The 19078-nt window shown below is 55.8% G+C and overlaps 4 protein-coding genes across 4 annotated transcripts; 2 read left to right on the plus strand and 2 right to left on the minus strand.

Annotated features, from left to right (window-relative positions):
- Positions 1-145: 145 nt before the first annotated feature.
- On the plus strand, positions 146-612 carry D7B24_007717 (uncharacterized protein; the record flags this gene model as incomplete). The annotated part of the gene is made up of 2 exons (XM_028641822.1): positions 146-170; positions 236-612. The coding sequence occupies 2 exons, from the start codon at positions 146-148 to the stop codon at positions 610-612; spliced, it is 402 nt and encodes a 133-aa protein (XP_028494300.1).
- Positions 613-1351: 739 nt separating this feature from the next.
- On the minus strand, positions 1352-4975 carry D7B24_007718 (uncharacterized protein; the record flags this gene model as incomplete). Its single annotated transcript, XM_028641823.1, has 5 exons — positions 1352-1560; positions 1654-1909; positions 1964-2634; positions 2697-4361; positions 4420-4975. 5 exons carry the CDS (start codon positions 4973-4975, stop codon positions 1352-1354), a joined length of 3357 nt encoding a protein of 1118 aa, XP_028494301.1.
- A 2521-nt stretch (positions 4976-7496) lies between these two features.
- On the plus strand, positions 7497-14816 carry D7B24_007719 (uncharacterized protein; the record flags this gene model as incomplete). The annotated part of the gene is made up of 3 exons (XM_028641824.1): positions 7497-7943; positions 7994-14275; positions 14343-14816. The coding sequence occupies 3 exons, from the start codon at positions 7497-7499 to the stop codon at positions 14814-14816; spliced, it is 7203 nt and encodes a 2400-aa protein (XP_028494302.1).
- Positions 14817-15477: 661 nt separating this feature from the next.
- Positions 15478-18870, minus strand: D7B24_007720 (uncharacterized protein; the record flags this gene model as incomplete). The annotated part of the gene is made up of 4 exons (XM_028641825.1): positions 15478-15797; positions 16245-16518; positions 16627-16935; positions 17014-18870. The coding sequence occupies 4 exons, from the start codon at positions 18868-18870 to the stop codon at positions 15478-15480; spliced, it is 2760 nt and encodes a 919-aa protein (XP_028494303.1).
- Positions 18871-19078: the final 208 nt, after the last annotated feature.

Below are 19078 nucleotides of genomic sequence, written 5' to 3' on the forward strand. Positions count from 1 at the left end.
TGACGATAAGATAAGAAATCGGAATTCGAGCGTGCAAGAGTCGCATCGCAAGTTGATCGATCCAAAAGTCGGTCCACCTGTCAGTCGTCCCCCAGTCAGCCCAAACCCGCGTCTCCCGCGTTGCCAAGCCTCGAAAACCACAGCCATGCCTAGCTCGTGTAAAGAACTCCGTACGTTTCGCCCACGTCTTCTCGCTGTCTGTCCGTCCGTCGTCTTGGCTAACCGCTTGTTCCAGGCGAGGCCCTAGCCCAGTGCCTCCAGGAATCCGACTGCGTCATGGTCCAGCGCAACACGGCCGCCGACTGCCTCCGCCCGCCCCTCGTCCACGAGCTCCCGACAAAGTGCCAGCAGCTCAAGAAGGGCTTCGGCGAGTGCAAGCGCGGCATGGTCGACATGCGCAAGCGCTTCCGCGGCAACATGCCCGTCGCCTACAAGACCATGGCCGACGCCGAGGACGGCAAGGGGTACCAGCTGTACGCCGGCCGTCCTGCCTTTGCCGGCGGCCGCGGCCAGACGGACGGCAACGAGCCGGCGCCCAAGGACTGGAGGGAGGTCGAGAATGAAGAGTACAGGAGGCAGCAGCTCGCCGAGCAGCTCAAATCTGGGAGGTAGCAAGCCGCCGCAGCACGCATGTACGATTAGGGGTGGTTCCTTTAAAGCATGGAGGGCAAGACAGGCGTCAAGGGCATTGGCTTTCGAATGACTGCGACGGAGGCGGGCGCGCGCGTTGTCAACACCGCTCACAATGGCCGAAATCTGGCCTATACCAATTGTACATTTCTACTCATAACATCACCAACGGTTGGGTGACCGACGAGAAAGTATTTGACCGCAGGCGTCATCATCCACAAGTACAGGGCGTGCCAGATTGAGCTGTCAACTTGTTTATTTATTTATTTAACTACTCCAAACGTGGCTCATTGAATTTCATTGATTATTCTTGCTCGCTACTTGCAGCCGCCTCATCTGCTGGCTGTCTCAGCTAGTCTGGATCTTGGGCTTGGGCACGTGCATGACAACGAAGTCGAGGCTTCGTGGGCCGATGCGCCATCTTACGAGGCCTCTCAGGCCTTTCTCTGTTGTTTCGCTTCCTCATACACCTCGTCTCCAATCACCGCAAGAAAAGAAGTGCTAGAAAATATGGGTATCTAATGAAGAACCTCGTCCTGTACCGGTCGGGGTATCATGGAAGACGCAAAGATCTCAAAAGAAAGATACGGGCAAGGTCAGGCGCGAACGCCTCGAAAACCCCAAAGGGGGCCGATACTCGGGCGTATGGAAAGGCCCTCACAACAATCGTTGCGCAAGGGAGCAATGTACACGTCTAGCAGGCATTGCCGTCCTGTGGTCATTAGATCAGAACATCGCCCAGGGTCAGGATCCGAGATGGATCGCCCGTGAAGCGGTTGTGGTAATCCACAATCCCTTGCGCGATGCTAGGGAAGTCCTTGATGTTGCGCTGTCTCATGTCTTGCAAGAGCTCGCGCAAGCCGTTATTGTACTGAACCCTCATGGGTCCGTCAACGTTGGTGCCACCGAGCTGGAGAAGGATCTGGTCGTCTAACGAAGCGAAAGAAAGGAACGTCAGCGTCCTCGTGAAAGGGGAACAGATAGCTAGAGCTGGTCAGACGGTTCGCACGGGACGTGGCTTACCAGGCAGTTTCATGGATTCGAAATGCTGGTACTCGCATTCCGACCCCTTGGGGCACCTCCGACCATCTAGTTGATCTGGACACACTGGAAGATTGGGGTCGATCTTATTGCTGTATGTAAGCGATCGTAAGCCCCCAGCAACCATTTTCTGGAAGTCAGGATGGTAACGGTAGTTGCGGAACAACTGGAAGGGACTCTCGTAGGGACTAAAGCCGTTCTCGCTTGAGCTGCAACCGTCCTGGCGAGCGGGGCGTGGCTATCGAACAATTAGTCACTTGAGTGCACCAATATTTGGGAACCCGACTTGTACTTCTCTTGCGTTGTTGTTGAGACCTTCATCCGGATGAGACTCATCAATGCCAACAGATATCTGAACCGGCTGGGTGGAGACATCACCCGTGGGGGACTGCGAGCCGATGCCTGGGCCTGTAAGCGGCAGCACGTCTTCATCGTCAATCACGGCCACTGTATCGTCTGATTCACCTGAAGGTGAGTCCACCTGCATGTCAGTTTCCTCATTTCCACTTTCGTTGCCTTGGCCTGTTCCAGTTGAGCCAGCCGTAGACAAGGCCGCTGCTGGAGACGGATGGTCGGAATGATCTGGTACATTGCTAGCATGGCTGTCACCCGTCACGGGTACAGGCGATGCACCACTTGACACTCCTGTGTCGGGGCTCGACTTCTTGGGAGCTTCTGCAGCCACCTCAAGTGCAGGCGTGTGCTGGGCAGCGATAGCCGGATCAGTCTGACCACCCGCGAAGTTCTCCAAGGCCAAGGGCGTGACTAGCTCGACTGTCTTCCCGGCATCGTTATCTCGCGCCAAAGAGGGGAGTTCCACGCCTCCGTCGGTATCCTCTTTGTCTGCGCCCTTATCGGCAATTGTCGAAGTACGTTGCAAGGCAGTCTCAGCATCATCAACAATGGACTCTTGAGCTGTTACCCTGCGCGCCCCATCCGGTGAGTAAGGGGGTTCATCTTCACCTGCGTGGCATTAGTACGACATGGACGAATAAAACACATGAAATACATGCTGTTCGACTTACCCGATGCTACAAGTTCTTGCAGGCCGTCGAGTTCATCCTCGGCGGAGCGCTTCTCAGCGTCCTCCTGCTCGATCTCCTTCTCCAGACGTGCCATCTGTGACTGCAGCAGTCGAAGTTTGGATTTCTTGGCTTGCAGTCTTGACTGCATGCCTGGCAAGCTTTGACTCAGGACGCGTACGCGCTGCAAGCGATCTGACCCAGACCTGGCGATATCGCGATTCTTGGGGAGCTTGATTGAGCCCGTTTCTGGCGCAACGGGGGACGAACGATTTGTGTTGCTGCCCACACTCAGGGACGGGTCCAGGGACTGCACGCGACGAAGAGAAGGCGTCGCGGTATCCGAATCTGCTGCCGTGTCCGGGGTGGGGCCGCCCGATTTTGGCAAAGCAGCTTGTCCATTGCTCCCACTGAGGGCAGACTTGAGTTTCTTGCGCGCTTCGGCGAGAGCGATCTTGCGCTTCATAGCCTCGATCTGCTTGTCCATAACTGCCAGGTGACCAGGAGGCGTAGCAACGCGGGCAGGGCCAGTATCGGAAAATTGTCGCTGGCCTGCAGGCTCTGACAGAGGTGGGACATCACGGAACGAAGTAGTCCTCCGGAAAGGATGGTCAGAGGACTGCACATTAGTGTTGGACTCGTCGCCAGAGCCAATTTCCATCTCGACGTCGTCATCTGACCCTTCACTAACGTCGATCACAAGTTTGCTCTTGCGCGACGGGCCAAGAGGGCGCGTGTGGAAGTTTGCTTGGGCATAGCCATCAAAGTCGGTTGCGACAGGTCGTTTTCGCTGATTGCTGGGTGACTGTGCGTGCTGAGAAGTAGACGGCATGAAGAGGCCGGGAATGACAGACCGCGCGGAACCGGGGACGGGGATATCCACCTTGGCAGGCAATGGGTGAGTGGGAGTTGATGTGACGGACAATGACGGCGGGGGGATCGAGGGCAAGCCGTTCGTGGTCGCAGGGGGCACGGGTTGAGCTGCTTCAGAGCCCTTCCGAGAGGCTGCCTTCTGGGCACGGGCTTCGCGAGACTTTTGCAAGGCCACCATCTTTTCTTGCAGTTTCAGCTGCTTTTCGTTGCCATTCTCAGCTCCTACTGTTCCTGTCGACACAGCGGCTGTGGTTGTTCCAGACAACGCTTGCTTTGCGGCAAGAAGTCGGGCAATCCGATCTTTCCGTTCCTCTGCCTTGCCTGTGGCAGCTACAACTGGTTCGTTGGCCGAGCTGCTGGCCGAGGCCGATGGCTGTGCAATGTGCGGGACATTGCTTTGAGGCATGACCGGACGAGTTTCTTGACTATGGCTTGAAGAAGACAGGCCAGGGATATGGGAGCCGAGTCCGCCATCTTTGACAGGATGCGAGTCGGGGACAGGATCCAGGCCAAGGTCGTTGAAAAGCACCCTGACCAAGTCTTTATCAATACCTTCAGAAACAAAATCATCGTATCTCACGTCGAGCGACCAGAGGCCTAGGATCGCGGAGCGTGCCTTGGTTTTGGCCTGAAGGAGGACATCTGCAGAAGGAGCAGTTGGGGGTGCTGCCGCAACTCGACTGGCGGTCGAGTGGGACGGCTGTTCCTTGGTTCGAACGGTGGCTCGAGACATTCCAGGCTTCAGGGCAGGTTGAATCTCATGCGGAGAGAGGTAGGGGGAGTAAGAATCTCGTCCTGGGCGCTTAGGTTAGTATTTCACGTCAGGGGCCTCGTTGAAACAGTCCTTCCGTACCTGTCGTGGGAGCATCACCGGGACCCGCCGCAACATCAGGCCAGACCTTTTTGCCAGACTGAGCACTGTTGTCCTGGTGTTGTTGATCTTGCTGATTAGACACAGTTGGCTCGTACAGATCGTCGTACTCGCCCTCGCTTAATTCGCCTTCCTCTGCCCTGTCGCTTGCATGTTGGCTCTTCAACCCGTTTCCAGGCTGCTCGCTACGCTTGTTCGAGGCTCCATTGGAGCGACCACCACGCGGCTGATAGTATTGGGAGGCGGGCACTAGGTTGGGCTCGTGCGACGGCTGCGCGTGGGTTACCTGGTGTGCTTGTGGCCATGGCGCAGGCACGTCACTTGTCGAAGCACCAAACGCAAGACCGGGGATGACGCTCCTGTTCTGCTCGTAGGAAGCTTGTGCAGACACCATGTTGAAGCTGGGAAAGGCATTGCCGTTGGGCGGGGGCTGGCCTGGAGCTGGCTGGGAGTAGGTCGGTTGAGCTGGATACAACGGAGGTGCATAGGAAGACTGTCCCTGGTATGGGACGCCTCCGTAATAAGAGTTGTAAGTCATGGTGAGCTGGTGCAGAGTCAGCTAGCACGCGGGATTGTGTTCGACGACGCCCGACGTAGGGATCATGCGATGATGTCCAGCTACAAGTAACTCGCTGCGTGCCGAAGAATGATCGCGCGCTCAGAGCGTAAAAGGAAAGTCGCGATACGAAGGATCCACGCCTGGATATTGTGGTGGAGTGTACAAATCGTCAAGTGGATGCACGAGAGAGAGAGTTTCGATGACGCGTTCGGCGACCGAATGGTTCGCGTATGCTGTGAAGACCCTCGACCGGCCCAATATCGCTGGTCGCTCTCGCTGGTTACAGAGGGTCGGTTTGGTTCGAGGTTTCCAGACGCGCGCATCAAGGCGCATCAAACACGTCTGGTTCGTTCGAGACCAATACTGCTCTGGGCAAACAAGGCAGGCTAGCAGCTAATGTGTTGCGGGTATAGTATCGAGATGCAGCGAGCGTAGACGTGGCGAGGCAAGCCGATGTGTGAGGGTGAAAGAATTCGCGTGTGACGGGCATTTCAGAAATGAGAGGGTCTCGAAGTCTCAACCTTGGCACGCTAGTCCCTAAAGGCACCTTGCTGGCGCTTGTTCCATGCAGTCACACGTTCTCGGGTTCACCACCATAAGGCGTCCTTATTAGGACTAGCGTGTGTCTGCTCTGATAGCCAGAACTTGCAATGCATGATGTCGACCGATGGGATGGGTGGTCGAGGCTCACAAGAAGATATGGGCGTTATAGGACGCTGGGGTCTCGCTCTTCACTAACAGAGCCATTGGGCAACTCACCACGCAGTTGGACAAGCCCGAACAACAGAACTGGGACAAGACTACCCCTTTCTGAGCTGGCCCTCGCTTTGTCGCTTGAGGAAAAAGATGTACGATCAATTGTGCTTTAATTAAAGCATTTCTAGTGGGTTCTAACAGCGGAAAATCACGAGAGAAATGGAATACCTTCCATTGAACACATGTGCATACTCACCGGAAAATCCAATCTACATCCAAGGCTACAACTGTGCCGCCTGATGTCTTCCATCATAAACTGCACCGAACCCCGTCGATCTAGAACGAGCTTGACCTGTCAACCACATCACGACAGGCGCTCGATAGCCTGTATGCCACTGTGAGTGCTTCCAAGGAAATCTGGGAAGCCGATAGTCACTGCGGCCTTAAGAGATATTCTTTGAACGTCTTGGCTTAGATCACGAAAGCGATCGCTTTTGCTTGCGCTTCCCTGGAGCATGACAGCATACCAGGCAAACGCAGGATCTTTCAGCATTTTGTCCTCTCGGCGCTTCTTGAGCTGCTCGGCTCTTCTCGTGGAGTATGATTTTACTCACAAGAGCCGCGCTACACGGCCCTAGACAAAGAGATACTTGACAGCTCGAGATATCTGTTCTGGAAGACCTCATAGCTTTTTTTTGAAGCTGGTGACAACTGTCTCGTCCTCTGTCGCTCTCGATATTGCCGCCAAACAACTTGCTTTGGGGACTTCCAGGCCTCTAATGATGAAATCTGGAATCAAGGCCTTCTACGGGGTAGGCTGCTGGAGCTCACTCTATTTGCTTCCCCACTGTTCATACTTTTACAGCCTCACAACTGACCCCGAGTCCTCAAGAGTACAATTCATACTTAGCAATGGATACCTTGCGTACGAATTCTCCGAACTTGACCACATGTATCGTACGAGAATCTTCGTGAGAAAGTCGCGTAGTTATTTGTGAATAGTCGGCCTTCCCAAGAAGTTGTCACCAGAAGGATTTCTATCGACATTGGTCATGGCTGTTGGTGAGTTGCGTTATGTTGTCGTTTGAGGTAATCCTGATCGACTGTAAATTGCGAAAATCCGCACCATCGCACATTTCAGAGATCCCTCGATAACTTAGACATCCTGCTGAAGATGCCCCGAAACACTGAATGCGACGTTCGGCCGGTACTGGCTGTGTTTCTTTCCGATCGGTCCATCCACCACCAAAGCGACCCTGGGTTAGCTGGTGACGTCCACATCAAATATTACATAAGCACACCACTGGGTCCTTTTGGAACGAGGAGCCACTTACCCGTTTGGTTCGGGGGCCTGTCTTGGCGGAGCGCCTACGTCACGTGTAGGTCGCTCCTAGGTTTGTTTACTTTGGGGATGTGGGTGGTCCAGAGCAACCAATCCCTGACGATCGACGTCAACACGACTTGGGCGTGAGATGCCTACCTTGTCCTCCTTTCCAATTCCACCTTTTACATCACCGCCACGCGCACGCGATTGACACTGTCTTTCTCATTCCTCGACTTTTATTACTGCCCGAGACTGTACACGATTCTTTCTACTTCATCTTCCCTGTCTTGCTTAAGCCGAGTCAGAGTCTCGTGCCTCGATCCCAACGAACCCGCCGCGCACCCCGAAGCCTCTATGTATTCCCTGCAGGTATAGGCAGCCGGATCGGAAGTCGGACCACAGCAGTGACAGCGAGGTTTCCCAGCTGTTAGGTGGCTTTGAGCAGCAGGATCTCTCACAATACCCGCCCAACCACCCACCATGTCGATACGTAACAACCCTTTTGCCAGAATGGCCTCGGCCTCGGCCTCACCTTCCCCAGGACCAGGCGACAGTCGGCCAAAGTCCACACTTTTCTCTTCACCTTCGCCGCTTTCCAATGTCTCGACACCGACGGGCCATGCGCGCACACAGTCACATACATCCTTCAACCCCCCCGTGGCATCAGCGGGCGGGTCGCATCGGCATTCACGGAGTGACTCGCGGAACGGCACGCCTCTGTCCAACACCTTTGCGCCGTCGTTTATCAAGACGGAAGAAATGCAGCGCGGTACCGGAGCCGACGCAGTGAAAGGCATCGAGGGCGAGAATGACTTCTCTGGCAAACGCTATGTATGGCTTAAGGACCCGCAAACAGCATTCGTCAAAGGCTGGGTTGTAGAAGAACTGGGCAAGAACACGCTTTTGGTCCAATGTGACGATGGGACAGTGAGTGAACTGAGTGCTCACAACCGTGGAGATGCTAATGCACGTCACAGCAACGCGAGGTCGACGGCGACAGCGTCGACAAGGTCAACCCTGCCAAGTTCGACAAGGCAAACGATATGGCTGAATTAACACACCTGAACGAAGCATCGGTCGTTCACAACCTTCAAATGCGATACCAAGCCGACCTGATATACACATACTCTGGCCTCTTCCTCGTCACCGTCAATCCCTACTGCCCACTACCAATCTATACCAATGAATACATTAGTATGTACAAAGGCAGGAGCCGCGAAGATACGAAACCCCACATCTATGCCATGGCCGACCAGGCTTTCCGGAACCTTGTAGACGAAGGCGAGAATCAAAGTATTCTGGTGACGGGAGAGTCAGGCGCTGGAAAAACCGAAAACACCAAAAAGGTCATCCAGTATCTCGCCGCCGTTGCGCACTCAGAGTCTCCGGTCAAGGCTCGATCTCAGCAGTCCAACCTTTCTCAGCAGATTCTTCGGGCGAACCCAATTCTCGAAGCGTTCGGCAACGCGCAAACAGTCCGAAACAACAACTCTTCTCGATTTGGCAAATTCATCAGAATTGAATTCAATCGCAATGGCTCTATCGCTGGCGCGTTCATTGACTGGTATCTTCTCGAGAAGTCACGAGTTGTCGGAATCAACTCACATGAGCGCAACTATCACATTTTTTACCAGCTCTTGAAAGGCTCCGATCGAGCTATGAAGCAAGATTTTCTTCTGGACGGGCTGGACGTTGAGGATTTTGCATACACTCGTAATGGCCACGATACAATCACCGGAGTTTCGGACCGTGCCGAGTGGGAGTCGCTCATAGAGGCATTCGACGTTATGAACTTCTCCAACAAAGATCAGTCTGCTATTCTTCGTACAATTGCTGCTATCCTGCACCTCGGAAACATCTCAGTTGTCAAGGAAAGCCGTGCCGCCGATCAAGCAAGGCTGGCCCCCGATGCCAAGGAGCAAGCCGCGAAGGTCTGCAAGTTGCTCGGAGTTCCCTTAGAGCCATTTCTCAAGGGCCTCCTTCACCCAAGAGTCAAGGCTGGTCGGGAATGGGTTGAGAAAGTACAAACACCCGAACAAGTTCGGCTTAGTCTTGATGCTCTCGCCAAAGGTATCTACGAACGCGGCTTTGGTGACTTGGTCACTCGCATCAACCAACAGCTTGACAGAACCGGTATGGGCCTCGACGACTCGCACTTTATCGGCGTGTTGGATATCGCTGGTTTCGAGATCTTTGACGACAACAGCTTCGAGCAGCTGTGCATCAACTACACGAACGAGAAGCTGCAGCAATTCTTCAACCACCACATGTTCGTGCTCGAGCAAGAGGAGTACGCTCGCGAACAGATTGAGTGGCAGTTCATCGACTTCGGACGTGATCTACAGCCCACGATTGACCTCATTGAGGTTTCGAATCCCATCGGCATCTTCTCGTGCCTCGATGAAGACTGCGTCATGCCTAAAGCCACCGATAAATCGTTCACGGAGAAGCTCAACTCGTTGTGGGACAAGAAGTCAAACAAGTACCGATCCTCCCGACTCGGCCAGGGCTTCGTGCTCACACATTACGCCGCCGAGGTTGAGTACTCAACACAGGGCTGGCTAGAGAAGAACAAGGATCCATTGAACGATAACATCACGCGGCTGCTTTCAGAATCCACGGACAAGCACGTTGCCAACCTCTTCGCGGATTGCGCTGATACAGACAACGATGCCACTGGTGGTCGGAGCCGCGTCAAGAGAGGTCTGTTCCGCACCGTCGCCCAGCGACACAAGGAGCAGCTGCACAACCTGATGACCCAGCTCCATTCAACGCATCCCCATTTCGTTCGGTGTATTCTGCCTAACCACAAAAAGAAGCCGAAGCAATTTAATGGGCCCTTGGTGCTGGACCAATTGCGATGCAATGGTGTTCTGGAGGGCATCCGCATCGCGCGAACTGGTTTCCCGAACCGTCTCCCCTTCGCAGAATTCCGCCAGCGTTACGAGGTGCTCTGCCGAGATATGCCACATGGGTACCTCGAGGGCCAGGCTGCTGCTGCCTTGATGTTGGACAAGCTCTCACTGGACAAGACGCTTTACCGCGTAGGCCTTACGAAGGTCTTCTTCCGTGCTGGTGTTCTTGCTGAGTTGGAGGAGCAGCGCGATGCACTGATCACCGACATCATGGCAAGGTTTCAGTCTGTGGCTCGAGGCTACATCCAGCGCCGGATTGCGTTCAAACGGCTATTCCGGACTGAAGCCACGCGAATCGTGCAAAGAAACTTCCATGTATATCTCGACTTAGTAGATAGTCCCTGGTGGCAGCTCCTCGTCAAGATGAAGCCGCTTCTCGGGGCAACTCGAAGCTCCACTGAGGTGAAGAAGAAAGACGCAATGATTCGTCAACTGCACGACAAAATCCAACAAGAAGCTTCAGACCGCCAAAGGCTGGAAGATGAGAGGAGAAACGTCCATACCGAGATGCTTCGTGTTCAGAAAACGCTTGAGAGCGAGCGAGCTCTGGCTCTTGATAAAGAGGAGATATTCAAACGCCTGCAACTGCGCGAAACCGAACTTGAGGAGAAGCTCGCAGGCGCTATCGACGACCAAGAGCGCCTTGAGGATCAACTGGACGATCTGCTCGCTGCCAAGAAACTCGCTGAGCAGGACGTCGAAAAGTATCGATCACAGCTCGAGCAGGCTGCCTCGCTCATTGCTCGTCTCGAGGATGAAAAGGCACACCTCTCCAGGCGTACTGTCGAGCTTGAAGCATCCATCGAGGAAACTTCCCACAAGCAATCGGAAAGGAGTGAGCAAGAAGCAGCCTTGGAAGATGAAATCAAGATGCTTCAAAGTCAGCTCGCACTCAAGGATAGGAAAGCTCGGGACCTGGAAGGCAAACTGCTCCAGGTTGACCAGGACCTGGGCGTCAAGCTCATGTCGACGCAGAAGGACTTGCAATCAGCCAAATCCAAGGAGTCGCAGCTCCTTCACGAGAACCGGAACATACAGCAGCAGCTCTCCCAACTCTCCAAAACCTCGACCGATTACGAAGACCTGGTTCGTAAGAAGGAAAGTGAACTTACTTTCATCCGAAGTGAGAATAAGAAATATGAACTGGAGCGACGTTCGTTCGAAGAGCAGAAGAAGGCAATGGCTGCAGACAAGGAAAAGATATCCGCTAGGCTACACGATGTTCAAGCCGAAATCACGGCTATGAAAACGCAGAAGTTGCAACTCGAACGAGAAGCCGAGGACGCCAAGAAGCTACTTGAGGCACGCCTTTCTGAAGACGCGCAGGCCGACGAGAACCGCCAAGTTCTCGAATCTCAAATCAAGGATCTCAAGGACCAGCTGTATGGCGTTCAGGTGGAGCTGAGTCGGGAACGACAGTCTCGTGACGACGTTCTGCTGCTTAGCGACCATAAGTACAACGCTTTGAAGGAAGAATTTGACGGCTTGAACGAGTCCAAGATCATCATCGAAAAGGAGCTCTATGTTCAACAAGATACGTTGCGCAGAACCATGGAGGCTCGTGCGACGGCGGAATCAGAGCGAGATGAGGCTCGGCAGGAAATCAGACGTCTCCGAGTGGCCAAGACGCAAGCGGAGGAGGCACGTATCCAGGCGGAGGTGGCTGGAGAGCGAGCCGCATCCCGCGTCGCTCGGGAACGCGAAGAGAGTCTCCGCGGGGACTTGACTGCTGCCCAGGAACGTCTGACTTGGTTTGAGGAAGAGTGTGCAAAGCTCAACCACCAAGTCGAAGATCTCAACAAGCTCATCTTGTCGTCAGGAGAGTTCGGTCTCAAGAATGACCAGGCTAAAGAAAGACTCGAGCGTGAGCTCACCACGGTCAAAAGCCGACTGACAGCATCCGAAAACGACAACAGGGCTTTACTCAATAAGCTGCAGCAGAAAGGTCTTGAAATCGCACGCTCCACTTCAAGGGCCAGCGACGCTTCCCGTGGGCAGGTTCTTTCTTTGCAGCGTGAGAAAACCCGCATTGAGGAGCAGAACGTGAAGCTCAACAAGCAACTCGGCGACGCGCAACTCAAGATCGCTGGCCTGGAAAAGAAGGCAGAAAAGTTGCAGCTCAACGTGGAGGATCTCAACCATGAAGTTGCCAGGGAGACCAAACAGTCACGCAATGCCGAGAAAGCTACGTCAACCTCAGCTGCTCAACTCGCCGAAGTGAACCGGGCTCTGGATTCGGAGAAACAGCTCCGTGGCCAAGCTCAAAGCACAGTTCGGACGCTGCAATCGACTTTGGACTCCAGAGAGAAGGAGCTGGAGGAGCTGCGTACTCAAATGTTGCAAATCCTCAAGACCGTGGAGCCTGATGCCATGCCTCCCATGCAGGATGACAGCACTCAAGACCGGAATATTGCACGAAACTATGACCTTGTCCGCAAGGTAGAGGATTTGCAGCAAAATCTTCGCGTACAAGCTACAGCAAGGGCCAATGCCGAATCGCAGCTTGCCGATCTACGCGCGGCACGGTCTGAATCGCCCATGCGGCCGAAGCTTGAGGAGATCCATCCTAATGAGGCTCCCTTCACCGGTACACCAACGCAAAGGCGGTCAAAGGCACACGCCCGAAAGATCTCCAACACCTCAACTCCCACTCGTCGGCACGCGCCCATTGATAATGAAGGTCTCGATTCGGCTCGCTCGGACCGCACCGCAGATCTCTTAAGCTTCAACAACCGTATGGATCTTAAGACTGAGGTCGAGGAGCTCCAAAATCAGCTACAGTTGGCTCATATGCAGAACCGTCATCTTCAGAGCCAAGTGGACCGCAGCACTCCCGTCCCAGAGACGTACTCCGACGAAAGCCCTTCCATGCGTCGCATGCAAAAACTGGAACAGGCCAACTCAAGACTCCACGGCATGCTCGACGACTCGACTGCCAAGGTCTCTGCTCTTGAAAAGAGCATCCGTAGCGGAGAACTTTCGCTGCGCGACATCCAGACCCGCTCACATGAGGAGATTCTTGATGTGCTCAACAGCCAAGAGGATTCACGAAGGTCTCTGCTGCATAGCCACAAGAACGCTGTCTCGGAGCTCACCGATGTGAAGACCTACTTTGAGAAGATGCGTCACGAGCGAGCCCGCCTTGAAGTCCAACTACGCGACTCCAAGTCGGACCTGCAAGAAATGACCATGGCCAGAGAGCAAGAGGCCGCCAGCCGCAGCCAGTTACTGGAAGAGTTCTCTGATCTTCAGATTCGCCTAGATACCGAGACTTCGAAGCTGGCAGATCTTTCGTCAAGCCTCAACCTCTACAAGGGCCGCTCTGACGAGTACTTCAGCAAGCTTGAGCAGGCAGAGATTGCTGTGCTCAAAGCCAGCCGGGCTGAGCAGTTCGCGAAGGCCCAGGCTCGAGAGGCAGAAGAGACATGCGCGGAAGCGATGGCGGAACGCAAGAAGATGGATGGCATCATCGAGGACCTTCAGCGCCAGAGCCAAAGACTTGAGGAGAAGGTGGAGGATGTGTCGACTGACCTCGATGCCGCAATGCAAGCCAAGAAGAGACTGCAACACGAGCTTGAAGACTACCGGAACCAGAGAGCCAACGAAATCGAGGACAAGGAATCAAGCCTCGAACAGACACGTAAAAAGTACCAGGCCGAGTTTGCGACTCTCACGAAGGAGCTTGACCTAGCTCGCGAAGAGAAACTATTCAAGCAGGCGGAGATCACTCGCCTTAGGGAGGAGTTGGATGACCTTCGATCCAAGTGGGATGATGAGGTTCTCAACAGCTCAACTTGGTCAAAGGAGAAGGCGCGACTCGAGTCGACTCTGGCCGACGTTGTCTCTTCCCGCGATGAAGCCGTCAACGCCCATGGCGAGGCCCAGAGCAAGGTGGTGTCACTCCTCTCGCAAGTCCGGACGCTTCGCACGTCTGTCGACGATGTGACCTCGGAGCGAGACCTGCTCATCCGAGAGAAACGCAGTCTTGAGGCGCGTTTCGAGGAGGCTAAGGCTGGCCTTGAGGATCTCGCCAAGGGTGATAGCCCGTCACTCCGGGATGCGGCCAACGCTGACAAGGAGATTTTGGATCTCAAGTCAAGCTTGGCGCAAAAGGAAGATATCACAGCTGCAGCGATTGAAAAGATGAGGCGCGCTGAATCGCTTGCCTCTGAGATGCAGAAGGAGGCTATGGTCGAGCGTGAGACCAGCGCCCAGCTGCAGAAGGCCAAGGCAGCCCTGGAGAAGTCACTCAACGAGGTGCAGATTAAAGTCGTTGACCTGGAGACCAAGGGGTACTCCAGCGCCAGCAACGACATCAAATTCTTGCACAAACGTATCCAAGAGGTGAGTGCAATGTTTCCAAAGAGATTTTCCAACGATGCAGGACACTGACTTGAGCTTGCTGCAACAGCTGGAATCGCAACTCGAAGACCAGGAAACGGCGAGGTCCAAGTCGCAACGATCGGTGCGTAACGTTGACCGTATCGTCAAGGACTTGCAAAGTCAGATCGACCGCAAGGACAAGCAAAACTCGCAGCTATCAGACGATGTTTCGCGGATGCGTGACAAGGTCGACAAGCTGCTGCAGACCATTGAGGAATTGCAGTCGGCCGAGTCTGCGATCGAACTGGCGGCTCGCCGGGCGGAACGCGAGCTTCGCGAGGAGAAGGAGAGAGCCCTGCGTCTCGAGAGGGAGGCAGAAGGCCTACGGTCGATGAGGATGGAGATGGGGTCCGTCATGGGCGGTAGCATGCGCACGCGTGCTCCACCCAACATGTGGCGGACGGGCTTTGGTATCGACGATGATAGGAACTCCATGATCGACGTGCCTAAGCGGAAGAGCAGCATTAGTCGTGCGCCGAGTCTGACCAAGGGGTTCCTGTAAGAAGATGAGGAGTGGTGAACGAAGCACATAACTGTACGACTGAAAGGGGGGGACAAGGTGTTGTTCAATGGTCTACCGGCGTTTTTGGGGCTTGCATTCGAGGCCTGGTCAACATGGGCGAGAACTGGACCGGACACGGAGGCAGGGCGGCGTATTGAGGCCTCAAGACGAATACGGGTTTGGGCCTCGGTTTAGCCATGGCGGCTGCTTGGTTGCGCCGTCTGTTTTATTTTTGCAACGCATGATCATTCAGGATAATGAGAGCATTGAACTACGTGCCTTTCGACGAGATGTGTTGATGATTCGCCGGCTCGCCGTTACACTATGGGATGCCGGTAGCCGCCCAGTTCGTGTGGTGGAGGATCCGGCTGCCTGCCTCGCAAGACTGAGTGAGGTGAGGGGCAAGCAGCCATGTCGCCGTCTGTCTAGATTGCCACGAGGTTTTTATCTCTTCCTGATGCTATACACATCTTTTTCCCCCCGCGTGAACTATCCATCCTCATCCTCGAGCCCCGCGCAACACCAAGATGCCAAGCATGACCGAGTCTGACATTCGCCGCATCGTCGCCGAGACGGTAGCCTCCCTCCAGCAGACGGCGCCGCCCCGAGGCGTCTCGCACCCGCCGATGTCTCGCCGCGGCCACAACAGGGCCGGGTCCGGCTACGGGGATGACGAAGACGACATCGTGACGGTCGGCTCGGACTCGGACACTTCGACCTCAGACTCGGCCTGTTCGAGCTGCTGCTGCTGTTGTTGCTCATGCTGCTGCTCTTCGTCGGACGACGAGGACGGGTCGAGCTGTGGCGCAGACGACGATGCGTGCTGCGGGTACGGATGCGGAAGCAGGAGAAGGTCCAGCAGGATGCCGGCGGCGGAGAGCAGGAGGGGCAGGGGGATTTTTGGCTGCTCGCCTGCGCTCGGAAGGGGGGATTGGGGTGGCCGGGTTGAGGGCGTTGTGCGGTATCCGGGCGAGGTGAGTTCTGCTTTTTTTTTTTCGCCTGCTCCGTCGAATGCTGTCCCTGAGGAAAATGGGCTGGAGGGATCAAGAGCTGACTGGGGTATGGGACAGCGCGATCCCAGTAGATGGGGGGTTCTGCTCTCCAGGGGGGCAGATCAGTCTACACGCACGGCTCGCGATGATGGGACAGCAGAGAGGCCTACCGCCTCATGCTGCCGCGGCGGAGGGGACAGAGAACGGATGGGGAGGGAGAGGACGAGGGAGAATCTCAAAAAAACTCGGACAGGCGACCACGGAAACATGAGCAACATCGAGGATGAACGTGAACATGTGCTCAGAGGGATGCGACTGACAAGCAGGGTTACGGAGACGGTGACGAGGCAGGCTCCCGCGAGAGAAGTCCTAGTTGCTACAAGGCGCGGACAATGCAGGGATGCATCACCCGGTCGGTGGCCTAGGGGTGCCTCACCTGATCGGTGGCCTAGGGATGGTTCTGTTGAGCGGTTGCGTCCAGTATCGACGTCACCGCGCGAGGAGGAGTCCCGAAGAGCAGCGCCACGGTCGAGATCAAGGGTGCGTTGGGCGGATTTGGAGCCTTCAAGAGAAGAAGTCTGACTCCCAGTCAGAAGGCCGGCCGGCGACGATGGGGGTCGGGAATAGCTGCATTCGTTCTTATCTATGCCACCCTTGATCCAGCAGGGGGTTAGATGCCTGTAATACTGTTCCGGCTTGGCCGGCTTAATCTGACTTTCGAGAGACTTTGCAGCCCATCATTACGACATGCCCAGTCCTTCATTTCACGTCAAAACGCCTTTCTGCTTTCTGTCCTCCGTCAAGCACTCTCACCGTACCTGAACCCTCTCTACTCTCTTCACATCATTCGGCATGCGATAGATGCACAGCTCGTGGCAGAACTGACCCCACTCACCACTCGTTCCCTCCCGGACCGCCTCTTGCAGGTCAACGCGGTAGCGTTCACGGTACGCCCGCTTAATGGCCTCCATGTGCGCATGGTCCCAGTGGTAACGTACTAAGCGCGAGATGAGCAGGTCTTTGCGCAAGCCGTCACGCTTCGAGGCTGTGAGTGCGTGATTCAGCAGCAGCGCATCGCGAACAGGCTTGTTGATGACGCCATTCAGGATGTGCGCCAAGAGTTCGCCCTGAAGTTCTGCAGTCAGCATGGCCGTAATCACACACACGACATCATCCGCCCTTGGGGGTCACAACGGAGTACCTACCACAAGGTTTCCGCTCTTCTTCAGCGCGTCTCGCGCAAAGTTGGTGCGGTAGGCACGCTCGTAGGTTTTGAGAACCTCGCGAAGGTGCTCGTCGCTACGCTGCACAACAATGCCGATCATGAGTGACTCGCCGCCTTTTTCGCTCTTGACTGCACGGCGCAAATCGTCGACATCCTGGTCCACGAGGTGGAAGTCCAGAGGCAAACGTCGACCATATTGATCGACGTCGTCCATGCGGCGCTCGTCGAGGACCATGAGAACGGCCTTCTTGAACTTGTCCTCCTTGAGCTCCGTCTTCATACACTTTGTCAGGCTATTGTCGTACTTCTTATCGCTGAACGAGTCCTTGATCAGACGGATTTCGTCATTGGAACGGCCCATCAAACTCTCAATCAGCAACTCCCGCCGCGTCTTGTCGCCCTGGTACCAAAAGTTCGCCCAGTAGGCCTCGCTTTCCCAGCGGCCAAGGGCCACAGCATAGCAAGCCTTCATCAAGCTTGGATCAGCGTCCTTAAGGCGTGAGCGAATATGCTTGGCAATGTTGACGCCCTTGCGATCGGCGCCCGTCTTGACAATCGATTTGTACTCGGTTCTCAGCTCCATAATCTGCTCGTGGCTCAGGCCGGGCAAAATTTCGATCAGGGGGTTCGTGTCAGGCGCGCTATCCTTCTTCGTGCCCTTGAGTGCGTTGGCGAGGCGGGTCGCGTTATCTTCGGGATCGTCATGGAAACGGGCACGGCGTCTCCGCGTGCCGCGCTCGTCATCCGAGCCAAGGGGCGAGAGGGGCTCCATCACGTTCGGCCCGGCGTTGGAAGCAAGCAGCAGAGGTGATGGCATTGGCGACATGTCTTGGTAGGTGCCGCGGTAGGATTCGAGGAGGGGTGAGCCAGGAGCGGCAGCAAGCGTCATGCCTGCAGCAGGGGCGTGGGCGTTGTTGACGGACAGAGAAGACATGCGCTGGTGCGGCGGCTGGGGTGACCTGTCGCGGCGGCCGCCTCGGCGATCACCGCCGCCGGGCTCGACGGTCAGAACGTTGCTCGACGCATCGCTCCGGGACTCGCCATAATACTGCTTCTGCCGTGACGGCCCAGGAGACGGCGGGGCCTGAGAGTATCTGGTGGCCGGATTAGGGCTTGCGTCTCGACGTGCGTATGGGTCTGCGCCATAGGTCAAGTCATCCTCATCCTTGCGCTTCTCGTAACCGCGTTGGCTCTTGTCGTCAACCTGGCCGTACTGGTATTGCGGCGGCTCGGCGTACTTGTATTGACTAGGAGGGGAAGAGGGTCGTGGCGACTTGGCGCGGGAAGTACGCTGGTCGCGGTCGCGATCATCAGGGCCTGCGCGGCTGCTGGGGCGGGCGTACTTTTGCGGCAGGTACTTGAGCTTGTCGTCTTCAATGGGTCGTGAATCCCTGCCGTCCCTGGGCTCAGCCGTGCGAATGCGAGGCTCCTCAGGCCGGTCACGAGGGTTGCGGGCATCATGGTAGTAGCTGCCGGGACCACCAGCTGCTGCGGGCGAGACGGGGCGACCGTAGCCGGGAGACGCTGGTGCGCGGTTGTCGTAGCCGTACATGGAGCGGCTGCCGGGGAAGAGGCTCTCGTCGTCAGGGTAGGGGATGCCGCCAGCGGAAGAGACACCAGGTGCGCCTGGAAAGGCACCGGGAGGTTCGGGCGCTGCTTGGTCGCCGCGCCGGGCGAGTGCATATCGGTCGCGCTCGTCGAGATCGTCCTCGGGGTACGCGTAGCTCGGCTCGCGTGCCTCCATTACGTGCGGCACGGCCGGGCTGCGACTGCGCTCTCGACGGCCCGGTGAACGGGAGCGGGTCCGTCTCCCGCGATCGTCGACCTGGAGAGACATGGCAGTGAAGCGAGTGGCAGGACTGATGGTTCGTTGTTGGCGAGGAAGCAATTGCCTGGGTCCGGCGCCAATCGTGGTCTCTCTTCGTGAGGACGTCAAACGTCAGAGAGGATTTGGCGGGGCAATTTCTTGGGAGCTTTGGCGGAGATGAGGGGCAAGCGTCTCGTGGTACGTGCTGCCGAGGCGTGTGGACTTAGCTCGCCACGTT

This window comes from Verticillium nonalfalfae (genome assembly GCF_003724135.2).
Source record: "Verticillium nonalfalfae strain VnAa140/NRRL 66861 chromosome Unknown scaffold_63, whole genome shotgun sequence".
NCBI classification, from domain to species: domain Eukaryota; kingdom Fungi; phylum Ascomycota; class Sordariomycetes; order Glomerellales; family Plectosphaerellaceae; genus Verticillium; species Verticillium nonalfalfae.